General features: G+C 42.8%; 1 protein-coding gene across 1 annotated transcript in view; it reads left to right on the forward strand.

Moving 5' to 3' along the window:
- The window catches only part of LOC134204983 (uncharacterized), a 712,198-nt gene extending 687,417 nt beyond the window's left edge, over positions 1–24,781 (forward strand). The window contains exons 9-18 of the mRNA XM_062679833.1: positions 7,802–7,857; positions 8,445–8,629; positions 8,692–9,071; positions 9,133–9,275; positions 9,338–9,704; positions 9,768–9,832; positions 9,897–10,125; positions 10,193–10,320; positions 10,401–10,511; positions 23,285–24,781. Coding sequence (XP_062535817.1) covers positions 7,802–7,857; positions 8,445–8,629; positions 8,692–9,071; positions 9,133–9,275; positions 9,338–9,704; positions 9,768–9,832; positions 9,897–10,125; positions 10,193–10,320; positions 10,401–10,511; positions 23,285–23,542 — 1,922 coding nt within the window. The 3' untranslated portion in view covers positions 23,543–24,781. The remainder of the gene's footprint in view (positions 1–7,801; positions 7,858–8,444; positions 8,630–8,691; positions 9,072–9,132; positions 9,276–9,337; positions 9,705–9,767; positions 9,833–9,896; positions 10,126–10,192; positions 10,321–10,400; positions 10,512–23,284) is intronic.
- Positions 24,782–25,460: the final 679 nt, after the last annotated feature.

The following is a 25,460-nucleotide window of genomic DNA, read 5'->3' on the forward strand; positions in this document are numbered from 1 at the left end:
TGACCTTCGGCCAAATGGCCTTCGGCCTAACGGCCTTCGGCCTAATGGTCTGACACCCTCCGTATCGCATTAGGCGGTATGAACTCGACTCATACAATAAGTTTGGAGGCACTCTCGTACATGAGCCTGGAGATTGGCCCTTCTTTGAATGTTCCAAATAATAGTTGCTTGTTAGACTCCTCCAGTTCTATTGTAGTTTTTGATCTGACCAGGAGAGAAGAAATCTGTGATATTCCAGATCCTCTCCGAATGGAGTATGTATAGTACACATTTCCACAAGTAAATATAGCAATGTCAGTTGCATGTCACCGACTGGTCAAAAACAAATGAATCCACTGGATTTGGTGTCTTCAACGAATTGCATAGCGCCGCTCGAAAACTTCAAAAGCCTTGTTCCGTATATGTTGCAGAATTAGCAGCTACACACTATGCATTAGAGTGAATTGCCTCTCTTCCCTCTTATAAATACTTCATTTTTACGGATAGTCTCAGTTCAATAGAGGCTATCCGTTCAATGAGGACGGTAAAGCACTCACCGTATTTCCTTAGCGAAATAATTGCCATATTGAGTGCACACCATAAAATTATGAATATTACAGGTGAGGTCTTTCAATAAAATGACACAAAACCACATGATATAAACTGAATCGTATATTTTTCAATGTCAGATGATTTAAACCAGCGGTTCTCAACCTGAGGTACATGTACCCCTGGGGGTACCTTTTACAGCCCCAGGGGGTACCTTGAACCAAAAAGTATAATGGCGGAGGTATTACGTTTCCAATAAAATTTGTTGATACAGTTTTCATAATTATGTATTTTTAGATTCCAAAACTAGATTCTTAACCTAGATATTTGAAGGCTTTTCCGAAAAGCTCAATAGCTTCATTGATAGAGGATTGAAAACCTTTTTTCAAGAAACTCGAATGCTTCCTTTCGAGAGCCTCCGAAAACTTATTTCAAATGGCTTCTAAGACTCGAAACCCTTTTCTCGAAAGCCTCCTCTCAAGACACTAGGAAGCCTCCTCTCTAGAGGCTCGGAAGCGTGGAAGTCTCCTTACAAGTGGCCTCCTTTTAGGAGACTTCCGATGCTCTTGAAAGGAGGCTTCCCAGCCTTTTGAAAGAAAGCTTCCGAGGCTTTTGAAAGGAGGCTGCTTCTGAGCCTGTTGAAAGGAGGCTTATGAGCCTGTTGAAAGGACGCTTCCAAGCGTCTTGAAAGGAGTCATCCGAGCCTCTTTTAAGGAAGCCTCCTTTCAAGCAGCTCGGAAGCCTCCTTTAAAGAGGCTCGGAAGCCTCCTTTCAAGACGCTTGGAAGCCTCCTTTCAAAAGGCTTGGAAGCCTCCTTTCAAGAGGCTCGGAAGCCTCCTCTCAAGAGGCTCGGAAGCCTCCTTTCAAGAGGCTCGGAAGCCTCCTTTCAAGACGCTCGGAAGCCTCCTTTCAAGAGGCTCGGAAGCCTAATTTCAAGAGGCTCGGAAGCCTCCTTTCAAGACGCTCGGAAGCCTCCTTTAAAGAGGCTCGGAAGCCTCCTTTCCAGAGGCTCGGAAGCCTGCTTTCAAGAGGGTCGGAAAACTTTTTTATAGTTTGGAAGTCTCCTTTCTAGAGGCCTGGAAGCCTCCTTCGGAAGCCTCCTTTCAAGAGGCTCGGAAGCCTCCTTTAAAGAGGCTCGGAAGCCTCCTTTCAAGAGGCTCGGAAGCCTCCTTTCAAGAGGCTCGGAAGCCTCCTTTCAAGAGGCTCGGAAGCCTCCTTTCAAGAGGCTCGGAAGCCTCCTTTCAAGAGGCTCAAGAGGCTCCTTTCAAGAGGCTCGGAAGCCTCCTTTCAAGAGGCTCGGAAGCCTCCTTTCAAGAGGCTCGGAAGCCTCCTTTCAAGAGGCTCGGAAGCCTCCTTTCAAGAGGCTCGGAAGCCTCCTCTCAAGAGGCTCGGAAGCCTCCTTTCAAGAGGTTCGGAAGCCTCCTTTCAAGAGACTCGGAAGCCTCCTTTCAAGAGGCTCGGAAGCCTCCTTTCAAGAGGCTCGCAAGCCTCCTTTCAAGAGGGTCGGAAAACTTTTTTATGGTTTGGAAGCCTCCTTTCTAGGGGCTTGGAAGTCTCCTTTTTAGAGGCTTGGAAGTCTCCTCTCAGGAGGTTTGGAAGCCTCCTTTCTAGAGGCTTGGAAGCTTCTTTTCAAGAGGCTCGGAAGACTCCTTTCAAGAGGCTTGTAAGCCTCCTATCAAAAAGCACAGAAGCCTATTTTCAAGAGTTTTTGAAGCCTATTTTCAAGAGGCTCGGAAGCCTCCTTTCAAAAATCTCGAAAGCCTTTTCTCAACAGGGTCGGAAACTTTTTTTCAAAAAGATTGAAAGCCTCCTTTGTAGAGGCTCGGAAACCTCTTTTCTAGAGGCTTAGGAACCTCCTTTCTAGATGCTTGAAAGCCTCCTTTCTAGAGGCTTGGAAACCTCCTTTCTAGAGACTGGGAAGCCTCCTTTCAAGAGGCTTGAAAGTCTTCTTTGAAAAGGCTTGGAAGCCTTCTTTCAAAAGGCTCAGCAGCCTCCTTTCAAGAGGCTCGGAAACGTCCTGTCAAAAGGCTCGGATACATCTTTTGTAGAGGCTCGGATACGTTCTTTCAAAAGACTCTGAAGCCTCCCTTCAAAAAGTTCGAAATTCTTTTTTGAAGAGGTTCTGAAGCCTCCCTTCAAGAGGCTCGGAAGGCTCTCTTCACGTAGGGCGGAAGCTTACTTACAAGAAGCTTGGAAGCCCTCAAAGGCCATCAACGTCTTATAGGAAGTTTGATGTATAAACTGAATTTGAATTGCAAAGGGGGTACTTTAATGAATGTAAAAGTTCAAAGGGGTACCTAACAAGAAAAAGGTTGAGAACCGCTGATTTAAACGAATCCTAACCACAGCACTCGGCACGACGCACCTAATGCACAAGCAGTCGATGACTTGATGCAGTGAAACACTTGTTCAGTGCAGATCGTGGAACCTGTTTTACTTCGATCACCTCTCTTTCAAGAATCGAAGATATATCTTTAGGTGTGTGCTCTATCGAATCGCTTTTACACTATCGCTTTGGTATGGGTCCTCTCACATTGCTCGATCTCGGGTAATGAGAGAGCGGACAGCAATCGATGCGGTCTGTGGGGCAGGCTATCAGGACATCAATCACGTTCTCTGGTACTGTCCCTAACACGATGTTGCCAGGTCCGATCTATATGCATCCCTCCGGGCCCAAAGGAAAACCTAATCAAGCGGGCATTAGAGATGTGTTGGGAAAGCTTGATATATGGTACATGGTCTTTGTTCACAATTTTTTGAAGCACATCTACGTCATTGTTTAATCCCCTGTCCTCCGATTTGTAGGGCCATGTCCACCTTGTTCTCACCCACTCCGATCGGTAAAAACGTTTTGCTTGTATCATTACATTTTGTCTCTTGTCTGCACCACACCGATCATCATGAACAGACTGCATCAACGCTACCTACGGACATCAATATAACCCCCAGGCCCTATCCCATCCATTTTTTGTTTGTACTCCTTAATCTCGACCAAGCCGCGAGATTTTCGGCTCCCCTCGCTTCTCACCACTCATTTCTCATTTATCACTTCTCACTGCGTGAGAAAGAAAAAAAGCAAAGTGAGGAGGGAGACGCCCCTCTTCTCACTCATCACTTCTTACTACTTATTTCTCATTTTTAATGGTGAGAAGTGAGATGTGGGACATCAAATGACACATTCGGCTGAACGATCTTTTCAGCCAAATAACCTATTCGGCCAAATGACCTTTTCGTCCAAATGACCTTTTTTGCCAAATGACTTTTCCGGCCAAATGGCCTATTCGGCACAAATAACTTATTCGGGCAAATGGTTTGTTCGGCCAAGTGTTCTAATTTTCCAAACAACTTTTAGCCTAGTGGCCTTCGGCCCTACTCTCTTTCATCCATAGATTCTCGTTGTTCCTCAGGATTTCGAGATTTTGTATTCTTTTCAAAACCATGCCTTTATCGACAGCACTTCGCAGCCACCACTTACGTGCCTGGTGGTTGCAACTAGATCTTGACCTTTCCATTGTATCAAAATGTTTTAGTTTTTATCTCAGCATCGAAAACATCGTCATAAGATGAAGTATCACTACTCATGTCTGATGTCGTTAAGTTTCTGTTTTGCTGAATATCATCCTATTAGCAAAACTTTTCACACTATAATTAAGTACCAAATTTTCAAAACGACTTTTCTGCTTTTGTAAACAAAGATTCCAACGTTGTTTTGGCGTATCTGATAGTACTCCCGCGCAAACTAACACCATCAATACATATGTGAAGGCTTATTGTGTTGGTGGTGTTGGTTTGCGTGGATTTGTTATCAGATTGTTCAAATCGGCGTTTGAATATTTGTTTACGAAAGCAGATAAGTCGTTTTGAAAATTTAGTATTGAATTATTTGGCATTGTTGGTCATTTTAGTTGATCACGAACTGCTCTTACGTTCAAAAGCTTCAAAGAAAATGATTAGTGGAAAATCAATATTAGATATTCTTCATTATCAGGATGTAGTGTAGTATGAGAAAATGTTTTGATTTTCACTGAACATCCACCATGTGTAAATCTTTCAACTTATTGTTTATTATGTTTGTTTGTCATGTAAATGTGTCATTTTGTTGCTTTTTCTTCGAAGATCGCCAGTGAATGATAAGCGCTCGTTTTTTTTGACGTAGGACTTACGTCTTTCTTTCGAACGTTACTAGCGCCTTTATCTTTCGATGGATTTTTAGGATTTATATATCAATCGACTCGAACACTCTCCAGCAATTTGCATATTTCATTGAAACTTAAAATTATTAACTTTTTTTTATAATCTTTATTTAAGTGATTTTTTCATGAAATTAATTAACGAAACGATTACTAACGATAAGCTGTTGAAAATTTTAATTTTTGCAGAGACAGCAAAAATTTCATATTTAACCAAGCCCGTGGATTCCTAACACGGACATCAAAATGCGGTATGTCACGGGCCTTCGGGTCCACCGCAAGATTTTCTTTGCGTATAAAAGAAGCAGTGCCTACCGTGTGCGAGTCATTACAATTTGTGACAGCAGCGCGTACTGACGTGCTTTTTGCTCGCGCATTTTTCGTTTCGTTCGTTCGTTCGCTGTGTTTACTTACACAGCATGCAGTCGCCATCGGTAGAAATGCCGGTGGGTTTGCGAATATGCATGAAAGAAGTGGGCGCATTTTTTTGTCATTCTGTGCTTGATGATAGTCGGATGCAGTGGTGTCGGTTGGTATGGATGCAATCGCCCTTCGCATCGCTCGGAGTTCACGGCAGAGAGAGCAGCGGTGTTGGATGAAGAAGAGAGATTTGGTCCGCTCATCCACGAAAAGTGATTGGTTTCATAATCCACATGATCCCGGGATAGGTACGAGTCATGTCATATGACTGACCATATGTTAAGTTGTGCTTGGTACTAAACGACACGTACATTAAAACATGGTTATACTATAACAGTTCTTTCCCCAGCAAAAAAAAATCAACTACACTGGTGAAAATAAAAACTTGATTAAAATAATTACTTTCATTTATTCGCAGATGCATTAAAGATGCACAATCAGCAATAGTGTTAATACCCATTTTAGATTAGTTAATTTCGCTGTATTGTGAATGTTTTATAAAAGTCCGCAAAAAATAATTTCCAGAAGAATATTTAAATAAAAATTATCTTATTCTTTGTTTTTTTATTTTCTGAGAAATCACATTATTAAACTTGACGTAGATTCGGAGTTTGGAATCAAAACATTTAATATTTTTTTCGTTGACGTATTAGAAGTACTTGACATGTTTCTTATTGTTGTGATTTTTTCAGCAGTAATCACGCATGTTAGCAAAAAGAAGCAACGAAAAATTGATGCTATATTTCTTCGTTTGGTAAACGGGACAGTTCCCCTAAAATAGCATATTTTGCCCAATTCTGAAAATTTTATTAATATAATTTTTAAACTTCAAATACTATCATCAATAAGAAATCTATAAATGCCCTACATTTGCTTGAGTAAATAAGGGCTTAACAGTTAGAAAGAAAGCAATTCTAATTATGTACTTAATTATTAGTTTTATATTCAGAAGTTTTGAATAAACAAATTGCTAATAATTATACACAGCATGGAAGTTGTCGTTTCCAATATCAACATTATTGATCAAATTCCATAGACCCAAAAGTTATAAGTTAAATATTTACATTTACGTTACGATTATACAAGTCCTACGTCTGCTCGCGGTTATGTTAAAAACATTACCCATTGCTCGTTTTTTTCATTTCCAATCTTTGCAAACAACAGTCAGTCAATTAGGGTACGTATTTAGTTTTCAAAAATTTTATCATCTTTCAGAACGACTCAACGCAGTTTAAGACAGTGCTGATCTTGTTAAACGGGCCTTAAATATTGTCAGGGGCCCTCCTTAGCCGTGCGGTAAGACGCGCGGCTACAAAGCAAGACCATGCTGAAGGTAGCTGGGCTCGATTCCCGGTGCTGGTCTAGGTCGACGTGTACCGACCACGCTGCCGTGGTCATTTACGCAGTACTTTTGCCGAACCATCCAAATTGGGTCGGACCGTATACCATGACAATGTCAATTGAGTGGACTGTGGTCCCATCCTTGACGCTAATGAGTGCGAATATAATTAACTGTGAGCCGAATAGTAGCTGTTTTTTGAAAGTGAGTGAAATGAAGTGAAGTGAAGACATTCCACTAAAATGCTCATAATAATTTTCTTAACAATAAAAGCGCACCAATTGAAATTTGTTTGATTGTCATCTGGTCAGAAATATGACTCATGTGCTGATAAAACACAAGAAAACCCTTGATTAAAAATGATTGATTGATTGCGTTACTTGATCGAATTTCAATAAAAAGTTCATTAGGTTAAGGCACTGTAAGTCAAATTTAAATTCGGTTTCTTAAGTAATAAGAATGATTTAGATCATCGATACTGTACTTCAAACACATCATTGCTTCTTCTTATGAAGTCCAAATTCACTTTTGTTCAGAATCAATTTTGTGTTTGGCACCTCACACCAGTCAAGATTCTGCAACTTAACCAAACTCAGATCTTAATCTTGAATGTTAACTCGGTGGTTTATATCGTGTAGACATTTATACGATTGCTACGTGAGATCATGTACCGACACAAATGACAAGATCAGCTTTTGAAGATTTATTGAGATTAAGGTTTCAGAAAACACGATTTGAAATAAAGTATGCCTTCAATCTTGTATCCTTGACCCAAGGGACCACAGTTTCCCGGAATACGACATTATATATTTATGTCTCTCAAATCAATACCCTAAGGTTCATCATAGATGCTATACCCTTCGGTGGGCCGTGAATAAAACATTTAGCAACGTCTGACGAATAAATCCCCCGGTTTTAAAATTCTCCAAAAAAGCGGTAGGTACGTTCGGAGCTGTCTTTCTTCGAACACGAGATAAAAACTGGGTGCACGCGGAGCGCAATGATACAATAAATTTTCTTCTCACTGTACAGCACACACATAGAATCATTTATCCTTCTCCTACCAGGTGATCCCGGTGGGATTCGAGAATTTATCTTTCACACTGACCGGATTTCCTTTTTCTCATTTTTTTTATCTTCCTTTCCCCGGTACTTTGCGGCTTGGCTCGCGCGCTTGGTGGCCATCGTCAATCAACTGTAACTGTCCGTACGTGGACGGGTGGAATTCGGAATCAACCTTTGACCATCGTTTCCTGCGCCGGCGGTGTTAAATATACAATCAACTGGACAACCAACCATCGCCCGCCATCGATCGCCAAACCAGTCGGATCGGACGATATCGAGGAGAAGGAAGCGGAGATGAGTTTTATTCATTTTCAGGTGAGCATTACCAGCTAGTAGTGCATGGGTACAAGTCCATTGACCGGCGGAATGATTTAGTACACGGATATAAAAGAAGTATAAATCATCCTAATAGTAACCGTGTATACTTATTCCAAAGAACGAGTACTCAACGTGGGTGCATGTTAGATGAAGGAAGGAACTTATGCTGTTCAATCGCATAGTTTTCATTTATGTTGCAAAGTTATGAAAAAATGTTTTATTTGTCATAATCTGAGCTGATCAAGAATAAGATTTTTCGTAAAGCTACAAAAATCTAAAAAAAAATTGTTGAACATGCACAGCATTTGGAAGAATTTAAAAAAATGATTGTAGAAGTTGCTACCTTGCTTAGGTGGAGTTTACCCACGACGAAGAAGAATTTCCACGCAAAGACAAAAAAAACGGTAAAATCCTGAAAAATATTCCCACAATAAAAACATAATTACGTTCAGGCGTGACGCTGAAAATGCTGCCAATGACGATTTTCTGACCGAGACACATCTCTGCGTCAGAATCCCAGATCATTCTTGTAAACTGCTTGACCACTAAATATTCTCCCCTTTTCTTTGTATTTTGTATTGCAGAGCACTTGCCATCTGGCCATGGACTCGTGCCGATCGGATTCATCATGCTACTCTGCCTTCAAAACGGTAATGATGCACTGTGACCTGCATCGGTGCAACCGCAACGCCTGCATGAACTCGCTTCAAAGTTTCTACAAAGGCATCCACGACGATCTTAGTCTGGACATTGCATTCTGTCTGTGCAGGTTTGTCAAGCAAGTTATTCATTATTCCATGGTCGTTTTAACGATTTTATTTCTTATTTTAGGAAAACCCCAAACCGCCACGACAGTTGCATGATTGCTCAAGAGAAACTGCATCCGGCTTGCGCTCAGCGACCACCGGAGAACCTCACTCCGCAGGAATCGAACGGGGCTTTGTTTAGTCCACCACCATCGTGTCATGCTGTAGCCGAAATGTGCCGTCAAGATGATGACTGCCGCTCTCGATTGGAAGTGTTTGAGCAGTCCTGTGCCGTGGATAGTGTAACGAAAAAGTGCGCCGGAAGGACCAGTGCTTGCAGGCAAGCCATGCTGGGTATTCTCGGTACACCGCTTCGGACAAACTGTGCCTGCCAGGGATCGGAAGTGCAGCAACTGTATGACTGTCTCGGCTGGCAGCGATTGCTCTGGTTGAATCCTTGTGTCGGTGAGTTCTTAGTTTTATCAGTTCTGGGTTCAACAATAAACAGTCCAATGTGTATTTTCAGTCGAATCCCAGAAAGATTTCCACTTGAAACGACTAGCTGAGCTAGGATTGCTAACAACGACTACCACACCAACGACGACAACTATGCGAACAACTCGCAGCACCCCGCCCCCTACTCCACCACCTACTAAACCGAAACCTGTCGTAAGTTTATTTTTATTTTATCTAATTTATCGCCAATAACTTAGAACTCTCGCCCTCAACAGTACCGTCCGAAGCCAACCGTGGCGCAGCCAATCGAAACCAACTACATCGAAACCCCGGACACCCGTCCGGAAACCCTTGTACACAAAGGTAACGAGTTGATAGTTCGGACCGATTTGGATCCTCGTCCCGAAGAGTTCGAACCCAGGGGGAAAGGTGCGCATCCCTATCCGGAAGTGGACCACCAAGAGGAGGACCGGGACGAAGACGAACAGTATCGGCATTCGAACGGCAACAATAAGATCACCCACCAACGACCCGACGAACAGGTGCTGCAGATGCTAACGACCGAGGCCGAGCTCGAAACGTTTCCTCCGACGACAACCACTACGACGACCCCGGAGCCGACGACTACACCGGTGCCTATTCGTGAGTTTCCGTGGCTGCCATTGGACGAATCAGACACTAACTTTGCGTTCTTTTCCTCAATAGGGTACTGCGTAGTTCAACGTTCGCAGCAGTCCGATCAGCATATTGCGGAAGGGAAAAGCCGAAGGGTAAGAGCCAGTTTCCTTATTGCCCATTGTAACAACGAGTCTAACGGCTTCTATTTCCCAACAGCTTTACATGATGGACGACGCCGAGTGCAGTGAGCTGTGCACCTGCGGGGCAGGGGAAACTCTGTCGCTGTCGTGTCACGCATTGTGCGTACCATTGGCACCGTGTCGAACGTCGCTGGCATACTACAGTCACGCTGCGCCAGCGTACCAAGCCTACCGGGGGCGATGTTTGTGCTACTCGGGCAGGTTCATCTGCATGCGACCACCGCCTGGGGAGTATTCGCTGCCAGGTATACATCTTTAGACATAATGTAGACTTGTAATTGATTCTCACCTTTTGTTGTTTGTCTTCCGCAGGCGGAATCTTTCTGTTACTAGGTTATAGTTCTACCGATGAAGCACTGTTAAGACCGCACACTAATTTAGGAGTTCAGGACGCTGTTCGTGCGCTGCAGCAATATGTGCTGCAGCATATCAACAATGAGGTGGGAAAAAATGTTGTTGTTGTCCGTGCTGGACAGGGTACTGATTTATACAATGCGATGTTCTTTGATTCTAATTCCAGACCTCTTGTATATTAACATTATTCAACATCACCGATGAAAATATCATCCTATCCATAAGACTACCCCCGGACTCCAAGCTTTCCAATATGGAGTTACTTAGACTAGAAAAGGTAAGTGAATTGATATTATTCTCACTAGTTTTAAACGTTGAAAGGTTAATGCAATGATGGGGCCTTCCTTCGATAAAATAGGCAGCTTCGAAGCGAAACTACGATGCAAATGGCTGGATTTGAGTTTCGATCCAAGTCTATCATAGTGTTGGCCTTATGATATACGAGTGCACGCAAAAAAAAGCGTTCCCGAATTCGTGAACCAGCAAAAATACACCGTGATTAAGTTCATGGATTCGGGAACATCAGTCACGTTTTCCTGAACGTTCCAGAAAACGTTACTTTATTCCCAAATCCGTGACTGTTGTTCCTGAAAAAATACACAGTGAACTCGTTAGTTCACGAATTCATGATCGCTTTTTTTGCGTGTGCAAAGACTACAACCAACTAAAGACCATAAGTGACCGAAAGCAACCTGTGAATGATCGAATGATATTTCTCAAGGAATACCTAAGAATGTTACTCCAAAAATTGCTTTAGGAATTAAGGTTCCCCCAAGCACACGCGACGGGATTCTATCGCTTGGCGACTGTGATCCTGTCGCCGTTGATATGGATATGTAAATGGAACATTGCCTGCAGCGACCCAACGTTAGAATCGCGGCGACTAGTTGTCGTCGTCGCGGCGATGAAATTGCTTAGGACTGGCGGAGTATTTACCCCTGTAGTTTTTTCGATTTTTTCACCAAGAAAATTTACTTATCGAAGCATCACATAGACAGGTTTCAATCAGTTTTTTTTAAATCACTTGTCATAAGACGAGTTGTAACTATCCCATCGCAGAGGATTTTTTCAAAGGATTTTCTCACAGAATTACTTAAGGTTTTCTTAGTCTTCTTCTTCATTGCCATTACATCCCCCATTGGGATATTGCCGCCTTCCAGCTTAATATTCAATAAGCACTTCCACAGTTATTAACTGCGAGGCTAACACGATGATACTTTTATGCCCAGGGAAGTCAAGATAATTTCCATTCTGAAAATTATCTAGACCGGCACCGGGAATCGAACCCAGCCATCCTCAGCATGGTCTTGCTTTGTAGTCGCACATCTTACAACACGGCTAAGGAGGGCCCTTGAGGGGTTCTTCCTAATGCATAAATTCCTTATATATTCCACCATTTATTTTCTTCCGAAAATAGCTTATAGGTTTATTTTGAAACTCTTTTGAAGATTTATACCTGCATTTTGGACTTAACCGTTTATTTACCCTCAATCTTTAGATTACCATTTTTCATAACTCATGTTCAATTTGAATTCCGTGGATATATGATTAAAAAACCTTGAAAAATTGCTAGCTCGGATGATGGAATTTTGAAAACCATTTGTAGGACTGATTACACGTACATTGGAGTAAGTGCCTCAATTGGTATGTAAGCTATGACATGACGAGTTCTGCTTTAATCAGAGCAGTTCAAAGTATCACGTCACCCAGTTAGATTCCGGCTTAACCCACTTCTATCTACCACAAGCTTTACGCAACCGAAAATAGGATTTAAGTTAATTTTGTCCGTAGTTTGAATTATCGTTAAACGAATAAATAATGAGCGTTTGTGGTTTTAAGGGATAGTTTATAGGTAATCCTATTTTCTACTCTTTTACTATTATCCGATGATGACGAGGAACGCCAAAATAATAATTTGAATAGGAAGTTGTCAGAATATTCTTGGTTTTCTAGAGGTGACGTTTATAGTCTGTTTAGATTACGAGATGTTACACGACAGTTTTGACATCAAGTGCCTCCTTATTAAGCTTTATCCTGATAAAGCTTGTGGTCGGAATAGGCTCTCAAAATAGTTTTAGTTCGAAGATGCCGAGATTTTTTTCCAGATTTGGAACATGTGTTATTTAAATAGTTCACTATTTTCGGTTTTTATTGTTCCAAGAATGGACGCATTCGGGCTTCTGATTGATTATTTGTTTACAATTTAACTTCAAATGAAACTATTTTCAATTCTTTACATTGAAACTGTCAAAGCATAATTCAATGAACGAATATGTACAAAATGCAGTGATGACTCGATTTTTAGCGTGTTCAAATTTTATCTACCCCTGATTTCGTCTACACCCGATTTTATGACAGTTTTGATAAGATTTGTTCAAGACCCAATTTTGCCACATTTTTGGAAGTCTATATGACAGTCAAAAACCATTATTTGTTCTACTTGACCTCACTAAAGAATTTTTCTCGACACATTTTATAATGAGCGAGAAAGACATCATCACCGCTAGGTGGATTAATCTATTTTTTTTTTTGCTTTATAGCGTCAGTGAGTAAATTTATGTTATTGTAAAGTAATATTTGTAGCACGAAGCAATATTCATCCGATCTCCGGTTGGCCGAATATTGTATTGGCTGTTTGGCCGAGTTAAAAGTAAATACCAATTGACACAAATGTTGACCGATTGGCGATTACCCAATAAAAGCAGCATTGAAGGGATCTTTCTATGCTCGAGAAGATGATATCAATCTGGCAGATGAAAAGAAAGAAGTGAGAATTGTTAAAAATCCACTAAAAGTGTTGAAAAAGACTAAAAACTAAAAATTGAGATTTTATTTACCTTACGTGTCTAAATATTACAAAACTATAAACACTACCTTTTTACCTACCTACTTACATAACAATGCAATGAACGCAAGGATGTGCAAGCTGAGGATAAAAGGCCGTTTCTTCAACTATAGCATCATCAACGTGCACTGCCCACATGAAGGGAGATCCGACGACGAGAAAGAAGCGTTCTATGCGCAGCTGGAGCAGACATACGATGGATGCCCACTGCGGAACGTCAAAATCGTCAACGGTGACATGAACGCTCAGGTAGGAAGGGAGGAAATGTATAGACCGGTCATCGGACCGGATAGTCTGCATACCGTATCGAACGACAACGGCCTACGATGCATAAACTTTGCAGCCTCCCGCGGAATGGTAGTCCGAAGCACTTTCTTTCCCCGCAAGAATATCCACAAGGCCACATGGAGATCACCTAATCAAGTAACGGAAAACCAAATCGACCACGTTCTAATCGACGGTAAATTCTTCTCCGACATCACGAACGTACGCACTTACCGCAGTGCGAATATTGAATCCGACCACTACCTCGTTGCAGTATGCCTGCGCTCAAAACTCTCGACGGTGATCAGTCGGAGTCGTCCGCCGCGGCTAAACATTGGGCGGCTACAAGACGGTAGGCTAGCCCAAGACTACGCGCAGCAGCTGGAATTGGCACTCCCAACGGAAGAGCAGCTAGGCGCAGCATCTCTTGAAGATGGCTGGAGAGATATTCGATCCGCCATTGGAAGCACCGCAACCGCTGCACTAGGCACGGTGGCTCCGGATCAGAGAAACGACTGGTATGACGGCGAATGTGAGCAGTTAGTTGAGGAGAAGAATGCAGCATGGGCGAGATTGCTGCAACACCGCACGAGGGCGAACGAGGCACGATACAAACGGGCGCGGAACAGACAAAACTCGATTTTCCGGAGGAAAAAGCGCCAGCAGGAAGATCGAGACCGTAAAGAGACGGAGGAACTGTACCGCGCTAATAACGCACGAAAGTTCTATGAGAAGTTGAACCGTTCACGTAAGGGTCACGTTCCACAGCCCGATATGTGTAAGGACATAAACGGGAACCTTCTTACTAACGAGCGTGAGGTGATCCAAAGGTGGCGGCAGCACTACGAAGAGCACCTGAATGGCGATATGGCAGACAACGGTGGCGGTATGGTAATGAACCTAGGAGCACGCGCGCAGGACATGCGACTTCCGGCTCCGAATCTCCAGGAAATCCAGGAGGAGATCGGCCGGTTGAAAAACAACAAAGCCCCTGGAGTTGACAAACTACCAGGAGAGCTGTTTAAACACGGTGGTGAGGCACTGGCTAGAGCGCTGCACTGGGTGATTACCAAGGTTTGGGAGGATGAGGTTCTGCCGCAGGAGTGGATGGAAGGTGTCGTGTGTCCCATCTACAAAAAGGGCGATAAGCTGGATTGTAACAACTACCGCGCAATCACATTGCTGAACGCCGTCTACAATGTACTCTCCCGATTTTTTTGCCGCCGACTAACACCAATTGCAAGAGAGTTCGTGGGGCAGTACCAGGCGGGATTTATGGGTGAACGCTCTACCACAGACCAGGTGTTCGCCATACGTCAGGTATTGCAGAAATGCTGCGAATACAACGTGCCCACACATCATCTATTTATCGACTTCAAAGCCGCATATGATACAATCGATCGGGACCAGCTATGGCAGCTAATGCACGAAAACGGATTTCCGGATAAACTGATACGGTTATTCAAAGCGACGATGGATCGGGTGATGTGCGTAGTTCGAGTTTCAGGGGCATTCTCGTGTCCCTTCGAAACGCGTAGAGGGTTACGGCAAGGTGATTGTCTTTCGTGTCTGCTATTCAACATCGCTTTGGAGGGAGTAATACGAAGGGCAGGGATTGACACGAGTGGTACGATTTTCACGAAGTCCGTCCAGTTATTTGGTTTCGCCGACGACATTGATATCATGGCACGTAACTTTGAGAGGATGGAGGAACCTACATCCGACTGAAAAGCGAAGCTAAACGGATTGGACTAGTCATCAATACGTCGAAGACGAAGTACATGATAGGAAGAGGCTCAAGAGAGGTCAATGTAAGCCACCCACCACGAGTTTCTATCGGTGTTGACGAAATCGAGGTGGTTGAAGAATTCATGTACTTGGGCTCACTGGTGACCGCCGATAACGATACCAGCCGAGAAATTCGGAGGCGCATAGTGGCTGGAAATCGTATGTACTTTGGACTCCGTAAGACGCTCCGATCGAATAGAGTTCGCCGCCGTACCAAACTGACTATCTACAAAACGCTTATAAGGCCGGTAGTTCTCTACGGGCACGAGACCTGGACGATGCTCGTGGAGGACCAACGCGCACTGAGAGTTCTTGAAAGGAAAGTGTTGCGTACCATCTATGGTGGGGTGCAGATGGCGGACGGTACGTGGAGGAGGCGAATGAACCACGAGTTGCATTCGCTGTTGGGAGAACCATCCATCGTTCACACCGCGAAAATCGAAAGACTGCGGTGGGCCGGGCACGTAGCCAGAATGTCGGACAGTAATCCGGTGAAAATGGTTCTCGACAACGATCCGACGGGAACAAGAAGGCGAGGTGCACAGCGGGCAAGGTGGATCGATCAGCTGGAGGACGATTTGCGGACCCTCCGCAGACTGCGTGGTTGGCGAAGTGCAGCCATGGACCAAGCTGAATGGAGAAGACTTTTATGTGCAGCACAGGCCACTCCGGCCTTAGTCTGATAATCTTCTTCTTCTATATACATAAAAATGAATTTCTGTCTGTCTGAACCTTATAGCCTCGGAAACTACTGAACCGATCGGCGTGAAAATTTGTATGCAGAGGTTTTTTGGGGCCAAGGAAGGTTCTTAAGATGGTTCGAGACCCCTCTCCTCTTTGGGAAGGAGGGCTCCCATACAAATGAACCAGAAATTTCTGCATATCTCGAGAATTAATCAGAAAATAAATCAATTTTAGACGAAACAAAGTTCGTCGGGTCTGCTAGTAAATAAATAAATAACAATGAATTTCTGTCTATTCTGAACCTTATAGACTCGGAAATTACTGAACCGATTGGCGTGAAAATTTGTATGCAGAGATTGTTGGGGCCGGGGAAGGTTCTTAAGATGGTTCGAGACCAATCCCCGCTTTGGAAAGGGGGGCTCCCATATAAATGAAACACTAATTTCTTCATAACTTGAGAATTGATCATGCAAATGAAACCAAATCTGGCATGGGAAGGTTTTGGAAGGGAAAATATGTTTCTGTTGTAGTTCAAAACTCCTCCCTCTTCTGGAATGGAAGGCTCCCGTACAAATGAAACTGAAATTTCCGCATAACCCGGGTACTAATCAGAGAATAAGTCAATTTAAGGCGAAACGAAGTTCGTCGGGTCTGCTAGTGTATCATAAATTTGCTCAAGACTTGGATATTTCTTACAGTGACAGTGATGACAGTGAAAACCGTTTTTCAAACATTCTAAGCAGAATGAGTTCCAAAGAGCGAAACTCGGCCTATCAGCCCCGGTCTCTCCTACACACTTAATTTTTCTAACCAAGATCGCAGCCCTTTGTTAAACTTTTACCGAGAATCGCACAGCCATGCCCCAGCAAGCATTTTTTGCTGAAATTAATGTCAAAGTTTCTGAAAATCAGCAAACATTTTGTCGAAAATCAGCTAGGAAGCATATTTTTTCCGGGATATCAGCTTATTATTTTGCTGGTGCAGGTTTTTGCCAAGCTGCAGAAATAAAAACTGAGTGTGTACTCAAAACATATGATTTACACGCTGATCGTCGGGAAGGGTCGTTTGGCCGAATGCCACTAGGCCGACATTTGATGGCCGAATATACCATTTGGCCGAACAGACCATTAGGCCGAAAGTCATTTGTCCGAAAAGGTCGTTCGGACGAAAGGGTCGTTTGGCCGAAATGGCCATTAGGCCGAAAGGGTCATTTGGCCGAAAGGGTCGTTTGGCCGAAAGGCTCGTTTGGCCAAAAAAGCCATTTGGCCGAACGGGTCATTTGGCCAAAAGGGTCATTCGGTCGGAAGGGTCATTAGGCCGAAAGGGTCATTTGGCCGAATAGGACATTTGGCCGAATAAGACATTTGGCAGAAAAGGTCATTTGAAACATGAGAAATTAGTAGTAAGAAGAGAGACGTCTCAATTCTCATTTTTCACTGTAAAAAAATGAGGAGTGCGAAGTGAGTGGTAAGACGTCTCACTACTCACTTCGCGCTTCTCACTTTTTACAGCGAGAAGTGATAAATGAAGAGTGAGAAGTACGACGTCTCACTTCCCACTCTTCATTTTTCTCACTTTTTACAGTGAGAAGAGAAAAAAGGAGAGTGAGAAGTGAAACGTCACTCTTCTCATTCCTAATTTCTCACTTTTCAAATGACCTATTTGGCCAAATGACTTATTCGGCCAAATGCCCTATTCGGCCAAACAACGAATGACCCTTTCGGCCAAATGACCTATTCGGCCAAATGCCCTATTCGGCCAAACGACTCTTTCGTCCAAATGACCCTTTCGGTCAAATAACCCTTTTGGCCAAATAACCCTTTCGGCCAAATGACCCTTTCGGCCAAATAACCCTCTCGGCCAAACGACCTTTTCCGGCCAAATGACCCTTTCGGCCTAATGACCCTTTTGGCCAAATTACCCTGACTTTGTTCGGCCTAGTGGCATTCGACCAAATGGGTTTCAGACAAACAACCCTTCCCCTCTTCAAGCAAAACTGTCTTTGTTCATGCTCCCTTTCGCTATTAAATAGGCTAGTTATATATTTTTTTTTGATACTTCTCCACTTCGGCACGCTAGTTCAAGCTATTGTCTTTGAATATCTATCAAGAAATCCGAAGTAAACTTTAGTATAGTGTTGTAGTAATCGAAAGAGAATGGAAGCAAAGAGATACTCTCTTTTGCACATTCGACCTTCCGTAACTTTGGAAGTACTGAAAATTCTTAAGGTATATTTTTTTCGAGAAGCATCTGAAAAAAAAATGCTGTCAGAGTCCATAAATATTTTAGGAACTGAAGTGTTAAAATGTAATCTTAGAGCTGCAAATATACTCCTACTGTTGTTTTATTTAGTAGTATTTTTGTAGAAATTCCAGAAGTGTGTTCAGAATCATCAAATCAGTTTAGTTTTCATTTTATATATTGAATCTTTCGGTTCCTTTTGGTATTCTTGTTTTTTTTTTATATTCTGATTTTTTATATTTGTTTTGGTATACAATTTCAATCGTTACTATCAAACAACTTTTTTTTAACCTAGATTGCATTTGAAATCAGAAATTCAAGTGTTTTTTTTCTGGAACACTGCGGCATTTTTTAATATCGCAAGAATATCCTTAGTTCTATTAAAGACCCTTCGATGAATTTGGAAAGGTATAATATTATTCGGATTTTCTGTTGATTTTCTAAATGATAGCTTTTCCATAAGTGACATAGACGAGCTCGGTGGTCTAGCTCATTCATTTCATTTATTTAGTTTACATCTGGATAGATAACACTGAATCAACAATTTGAAGACACAATACACGGTTCGAGGCCGCATCTCTCCATCCTCGAATGCGTCCCACCTTGCTCCCGATGAAGTTGAGAGATTTGCAGTTCCACGAACCGAGTTTCCAATCGCTAGTCCCGTTTCATCGCGGTGGTCTTCGCCGATGGTTCCGGTACGTACTCTCTTGTTGATTGTTCATTGCGTGAGTTTTTTGGCTCGCTTGCAGGGCCTGAGATCAAACCCCCTAAATTTCCGGAGGACCATCCCTCCTTATTCCCGCTGGACCATGGTGCACAGTTTCACCCCCCCCCCCCCTTCCCTGTCAGCATACGTCCATAGTTCCCACCGGCGTTGGTTACCCGATCTTCCCTAAATATGCTCGTATCCCGACCAGCACCACGGGGAGGTAGGGATAGGAGTTGCTGGGTAAGAGGCTAAGGACCGCAAGATGAGGTCTATTTTATACCTTCAGGTACGCGAAGTACCAATGGTACGCTTTACCCAGCATTTGCCGCGCCGGTGGTCTATTAGCTATCACTTCTGCCTTATAAGCAGGATGTCGTGTGTTCAATTCCAGGCTTGTCCCTTTCATACTTTGTACTTCTAATTAAGTTTTTTCTGTGTTTCATGTTTTACCAAAAAGGTTCCTACTGCTATAACTTCCCACACTAACAATTCCAAAACCTCCCGTGACACCTTTGAGTGGTCGTAGAGCAAGTATGTTATCGATCATTTAGTAATCTGCCTTCGATCATTTAGTAGTTTTTCAATAGGAAGGTTTTTCTATAACTCTCCTTAACAGGTCGATGTTCGAATTCCACAGCTAAAGGAGTTACGGTGCTAGTTGCTATACTTATACTAAATGATTACAAAATATGCAATCATTTAGTCTAAGTTACTGCTACTAGCGCTATAGCTCCGTTATTAATGAAATTCAAACAACGAACTATTAGGCAGAGTTGTTGATAAACTTTTGCACTAGAAGTCCACCATACAATACATTTTGAAATTTAGCCTCTGGAATGAGTTATTGAAAAACTACTAAATGATCGAAGGCAGATTACTAAATGATCGATAACATCCTTGTCGTAGAGTTCTCTGCATCTTTCTTAAGTAGGTGCCCAACGTGGATGTGGCCAGGGCAGATGTCGACTATTCGAGACTGCATGGCTTCCATCTAAGAGATAATGATTTGTCCCCAATCAATATCTGTGGTAACGAATGAAAGTGATTCTACTCTCATAATCATAGCAATCCAAAGACCCAAATTGAATATGTTATCACCACATGCTCCAGGTCTTCTAATAATTTCCTAGAAGTTGGCTTTTAGGCCTCCACGCACAAACTAATATCCCACGCTGGAAATGGGGAAACCCCCCGGCAGCACAGGATAGACGGAAAAGAAACGTATTTTCCCCCTGCAAGCCAACTGTCAAGCTCAAAGTTTCAAGCTCAAAGTTTCAAGCCGTTGTTCTCCGGAGGACTTCGAGGCAGTCAAGCGTTTCCCGTTAGGCGTGCACGGGACGCCTTATGTTTTCCCGATGGACGACATGGAAGACAAGCCATCGAGATGTGTTAAACAAACTAACAACCAAAATTGATGACGCTGTGAGTAAAGCTAGCCTTTCCAGGCACCCTAAAAATCTTCTTTCAGTTGGTAAGTCCCATCCATTTCGGCCTCTTTTTGGGCACCCTGGAGATACCAACACGGGTAATAAGTCTCAACAGATCCTCCGTCCCGGGCATCCCAGACACTCTATCCTCGGTAATACATAAGTTCTCAAACTTCCAGCAATTCGACAGCTCCTTTTTCTGTCTCTCTCTCTCTGGGTTCAGAAAACATACAAGTCTGGCCATGTCCGGAGTCTCCCGTCGATTATGGACCCTCCGTTTTCTACCGGGGGACAGTAACCCAACGCATCACCTGGTTTCTCTGACCAGCACAACCCGATTGGTACATCGAACAATTCACTCCTACTTTCTACTGGTTCAGACCAAGGTAGCACACTTGCTCCCTTCCAAACCTCCCCTTCCACTGGAAATTCATCGGTGTCTCCAGTTTGACATCAACGGCTTCTGGAGCAACCTTACCAACCTAGAACTACTCACGCATGACAACCTGCCGTGAATCATTCGACTTCAGGAGATCAATTGGGTGGTACTCGACTCCATGGACCGTTTCCTTGGAGGGAAGTACAAGTAGTACTCTCTCTCTACATCTCGATATTGAAGGGACCATCGCGATAAGGGCAGATCAAGAAATGGAAGAAACATCGAAATGGGTACTAGGTCGAAAAAAAAACTAGTTGCTACGGAAAGCGATAGCAAAAGAAATTTCATTTCTTGTTGTTGATCTGTTTGTTAGCGTCCAAAGATGATCTATCAGCCTATAAAATTGAATCTATCGAGATAGGGAGAGTGAATCCTAAACAAAATGTGATTAGAACACATCGAGACAGAGAGATATCGCGATAGATTGATTGTCGTTGGCGACCCGCCCGGCTGCCAGCGCCGTCCTCCCTTGGGCCAACTCGGCAGGTTTCACTACGACAGCCAGCAACTGCGTATGAGGACACGTTTGCAGATGGAAGCATCAGCTGTCTAGACCGAATCTTGAGTGGGGTGAACAGTCCATCACCAACAGGAAGATTGTGAAAGTTCTCGGAGTCTTCATTGACCGGAGCCTCTCGTTCCTCTCTTACTTCCACGATTTCACAGTAAATTGTCGGACCAGAGTCAACCAACCTGGTCCAAGCCTCATCCAACCAACAGCATGAGGCTCCGGTTAAAGATCAGGCAGGCTATCATTGGTAGCCGTCTACTCTACGGCTGGGAACTGATCTGTATCGCCCTTCTTAATTTCGTCGAAACTCTGTCGCCGATTTTGAAATTCCTACATTTGAGCCGCCTCAGGATACCCTCAACACCAACCGAGTCTACCTGTGCCGAAGTAGGCATCTTGCCTTTTCGTCACCGTGTGCCAGCGATCAACTGCCGCAAAGCCGAATTCTGCGCACGATTGCTGGCGTCGGTGGCATAAATCCAATGGCTTAGAGCGATGAGCTGGCACTCCTCATCAGCCACTATAAACAGCTCCATAGCTTGCAACTTCCGTTACTTACAGAAGGTCGGTGGCCAAACTCTTTAACCACAACCACGAACACACCAGGTCCGGTTTCACTGTCTCAGGTATTCTCCCGAATATGTGCAGCATCTTTTCGGCACCCACCCTTCCATGAAACCCATCCTCGCCCTGCCTGAATTACTCAGCGTTATTTCCGCACTCCAGAACGACAAGCCTAATTACCCCTGGATCCAGCACATATTGGTGGACATGCTACCGAGCACGATCATCGCTTGGATTCCGTGGCACTTGGGAGTCGGACATCAGGGCCAGCTTTTCACGTCATCTGTTGCGTGACATGAAACCTGGAGAAAAAGGAAAAAATCCTATAGATTCCTATAGCCACTACGTTCATGAAATCAACTTATCAATGATGTTTGTCTTGTTACGTCATGTTTTTCATTCGTCGACCAGTTTTATCCATTAACTTTTTCAGACGCAGTAAATTTGACAACAACTTCCTTTTTTGGCGATATTAGTTCAAGAAAATGACTTTTCTATCGTCCCTATTTATACCATTTCGGTAGATTTGTATGTAGGGATTATATCAGAATCAAAAATCATGGTGACACCTGTTCCAGAAATGGCCAACAGCAGGTTTCTTTAAAATGGTCCTATGGCAACTGGCCCCAAAATGGTCAGTTCAATATTTTCGCTCCATATTAGCAATATGGATATCAAACTACAGCATTTTGCAAGACAAGTGGGATTATGACATCTAGATATTTAGGATTCTGAGGAAATTGACCACCCTGGGGTCAGTTCGAAAATATTGAACTGGCCATTTTGGGGCCGGTTCCCAAAGAGTCACTTGAAAGAAACCTGTTGTTGACCATGGAACAGGTGTCACCATGATTTATGATTATCTATATATACAAATCTACCGAAATGGAATCAATAGGGACGAAATAAACGTCATTTTCTTGGATTTATATCGTAAAAAAAGGAAGGATGCAAATGACCCAGTGACCCACCGGAAGAACTCCGGATAGGCAACTGAACAGAGAACAAAATCACAAGTCCCAACATGTATTCTGAATTCTAGGATCCGTACGAGCAGAATAGTGATAAAACCAGACCAATACAACATAAAATGACGAAATAGCAGCAATTTGTTTTTTTTTTTTATGTTTAGATAAATATGAGGTTGGCTAATCCTGCCGCCTCCTCCTGTCAAGTTTCTTTGCCTTGGTATACTATTGACTAGTGAAAAACTTATATACTGCAAACATTCACGGCAATAAAAAAACGTAAACTTTTTTGAAATGCTGTCAAAAAACGAATTTTAAGACTAGTTAGCATCAGATTTCTAGCACTTTTGCTATTGGGAAGGTTTATCTCCCACGAAACAGACGGCATTAATCTTTTTGACAATTTGTAATAATCCGAAAGCTATACGAAATTTGAAGGTATTATATTATTCTGTTTGAGCTCATTATCGTTGAAAGATAGTCTAAGAAACTCATGGTGGTGATTCTGATCTTATTCGATTTACAGGAGACATAGTCAAACTTTTTTCTCCGAAACATATTTATTGAAACTAATTTACACTTCTGGTACTTTTTGTTATGTTTCCAGGACCATTGTACAAAGATCCTCGAAACCATCAGCCACCAAATCAACCACCAGCACGTCGAGATGTCCGCCCACCGTTTGCTGAGCATCTTCAAAATGGCCGAGGTGCAGGTGGTCTGGCCGGAGGTGAGCCGGGCCACCCCAACGTCCACCACCAGAGGGCCCCAACTATTCACTCTTCTCCTGGCGCTCGTCGCTTCGTCGGTCGTCCCCTTCGTCCGATGGAGGCAGCTTCCGGTGCTCGAGCAAAACGTCACGTGACGTTAGGTTTCCTCATCGATCATCATCGTGCGTCATCGTCATAGCATACTGAACTGTAACATCACGTCCGAACCACGCCTGTGTGTATGTAAGTAGATGCGCTCGGTTATTACTTCACCAGAAATGAAAAACAAAAAAAACAAACAACAGAGCAAACAATAGATGACAAGTTGATACGCTTCGTTAATTCGGCTTCATCCCATAATACACCCCCCTTCTCTAGAGTTGAACTATGCAGCATCCTGAAAGATGTACCGAAGTTGTCTTGTTTTCCTTTTTTGTAAAAACAAAAATCGAATGTCACCCCTACAAGCTCACGCTATACCTACTACGGAAACATGTTGAATCATTGAACTGTTACACACTATTGCGCCCTCTCTCATACAATTGTAGTTTTTAGAGGAGAGATGAATTGCTATATTATAGAGGAGGATATTGTTCTGAACATACACAAAGGGAAAAAGTTACGTTTTTTACACTAAAATAAGTAAATGCAAAGTGCGAGAAACGTTGTAAAAAGATGCGATTGGTTTTGATTCTTTTTGAAAAAAGTCCTTTTTTGAGAGCTTTGTGGAGTGATTGAGCAATCGGTGTACGAGTGAGCTAATAGTAGTCAGAAAAATGTGTTCTAGAAATCAAATATAAAAAAATGTAAAAAAAAAAACAAATCGAACTGGTAGCATCGCTCGGTGATGTTGGCGCATGGTAAACTGATAATCGTAATGTAGCGTAATAAATATTTATTTTGTGTTCGTTGTTAGTCGTGAGTAGTTAGAGAATTTCCTCCTGGCAGTGCCGCAAAGCGAGATGACGGTAATGGTATACGGCTACTGCCTCTATGGTGCTTGTGAGCTCGTGTATCCACTTCTAACGACTACCACAATTGCTACTGCATACTGATTAAAATAGCTGGTGAAACAAATTGATCAACTTTAAAGTTGTAGGGTAAGACGGTATAATGCGCCCCACCTGGCCAAAACGCCCCCCTTTGATTTCTAGAAAACTATAACTAACTAAGGGTCAAATTCAGTTGGTACCTATAAATATTTGTAAAACCATCATCCTATGTGAATATGGGAATATTTTTGTATTACATAATGAAAATATTTGCAAAATACAAAAAGTCACAGTTTTGATGTAACTTTTAATGTTTGTTTGCTGAACATTCTGGAGCGACTCTGGCATACTGTCCGCAAAACTTGCACTGGAACACTCAGTTGGGCAACAAAATTACTTTTCTCAGGGGTTAATATGATATGAAATTGCTTCCATCTTCAAAAATGTAACGATTTTCGAAAACATGTTTTACTGGCCAAAACGCCCCAGTGTAGGCAGGGCGATATGCCCTTACCAACTGGACACAAGCGCAGCGAGCCTGCAGCAGTTGCTTCCAAATTGTATGGAAAACATTGAAATGTAATTCATACCTGCTTGAATGGACCTATGTTGGTTTTTTAATGTCAAGCGCATAAGGATTTGTAGCCTTTTTATTATAGGATTGATAAAATACTAATGAAGGGCTATTAAATGACTTTGGTTGAGGTGGGGCGTATTGCCCAGGCACTTTTTAAAATTCATTTTTTCACGATTTTTCAAAAAAGCTTTATTACGTGTTATCTGTAATATTTTTATATGACTACTTACGGGCAATGCATTTGCGACTTCCTGGACTACCAAATAACACAAAGTTTGCATAAATTGCGTTGAAAAGTGAAAAGTTATCAAGGAGTTGCCTTAGGGGGGGCATATTATACCGTCTTACCCTATCAGAACAGACTGACTGAGTGCGGAGGTGATGCTCCAAGAATGGGCGATGGAAACAGGAATTGGTTGTGAACAATGTGAATGAGTGTGGCAAATGAAGCGTTTTGAAGGACAAGTGCATTTAGTGAGTCTATAGATAATGAACCGGAATGGT

Source organism: Armigeres subalbatus, chromosome 1, assembly GCF_024139115.2.
Source record: "Armigeres subalbatus isolate Guangzhou_Male chromosome 1, GZ_Asu_2, whole genome shotgun sequence".
Classification (NCBI taxonomy): domain Eukaryota; kingdom Metazoa; phylum Arthropoda; class Insecta; order Diptera; family Culicidae; genus Armigeres; species Armigeres subalbatus.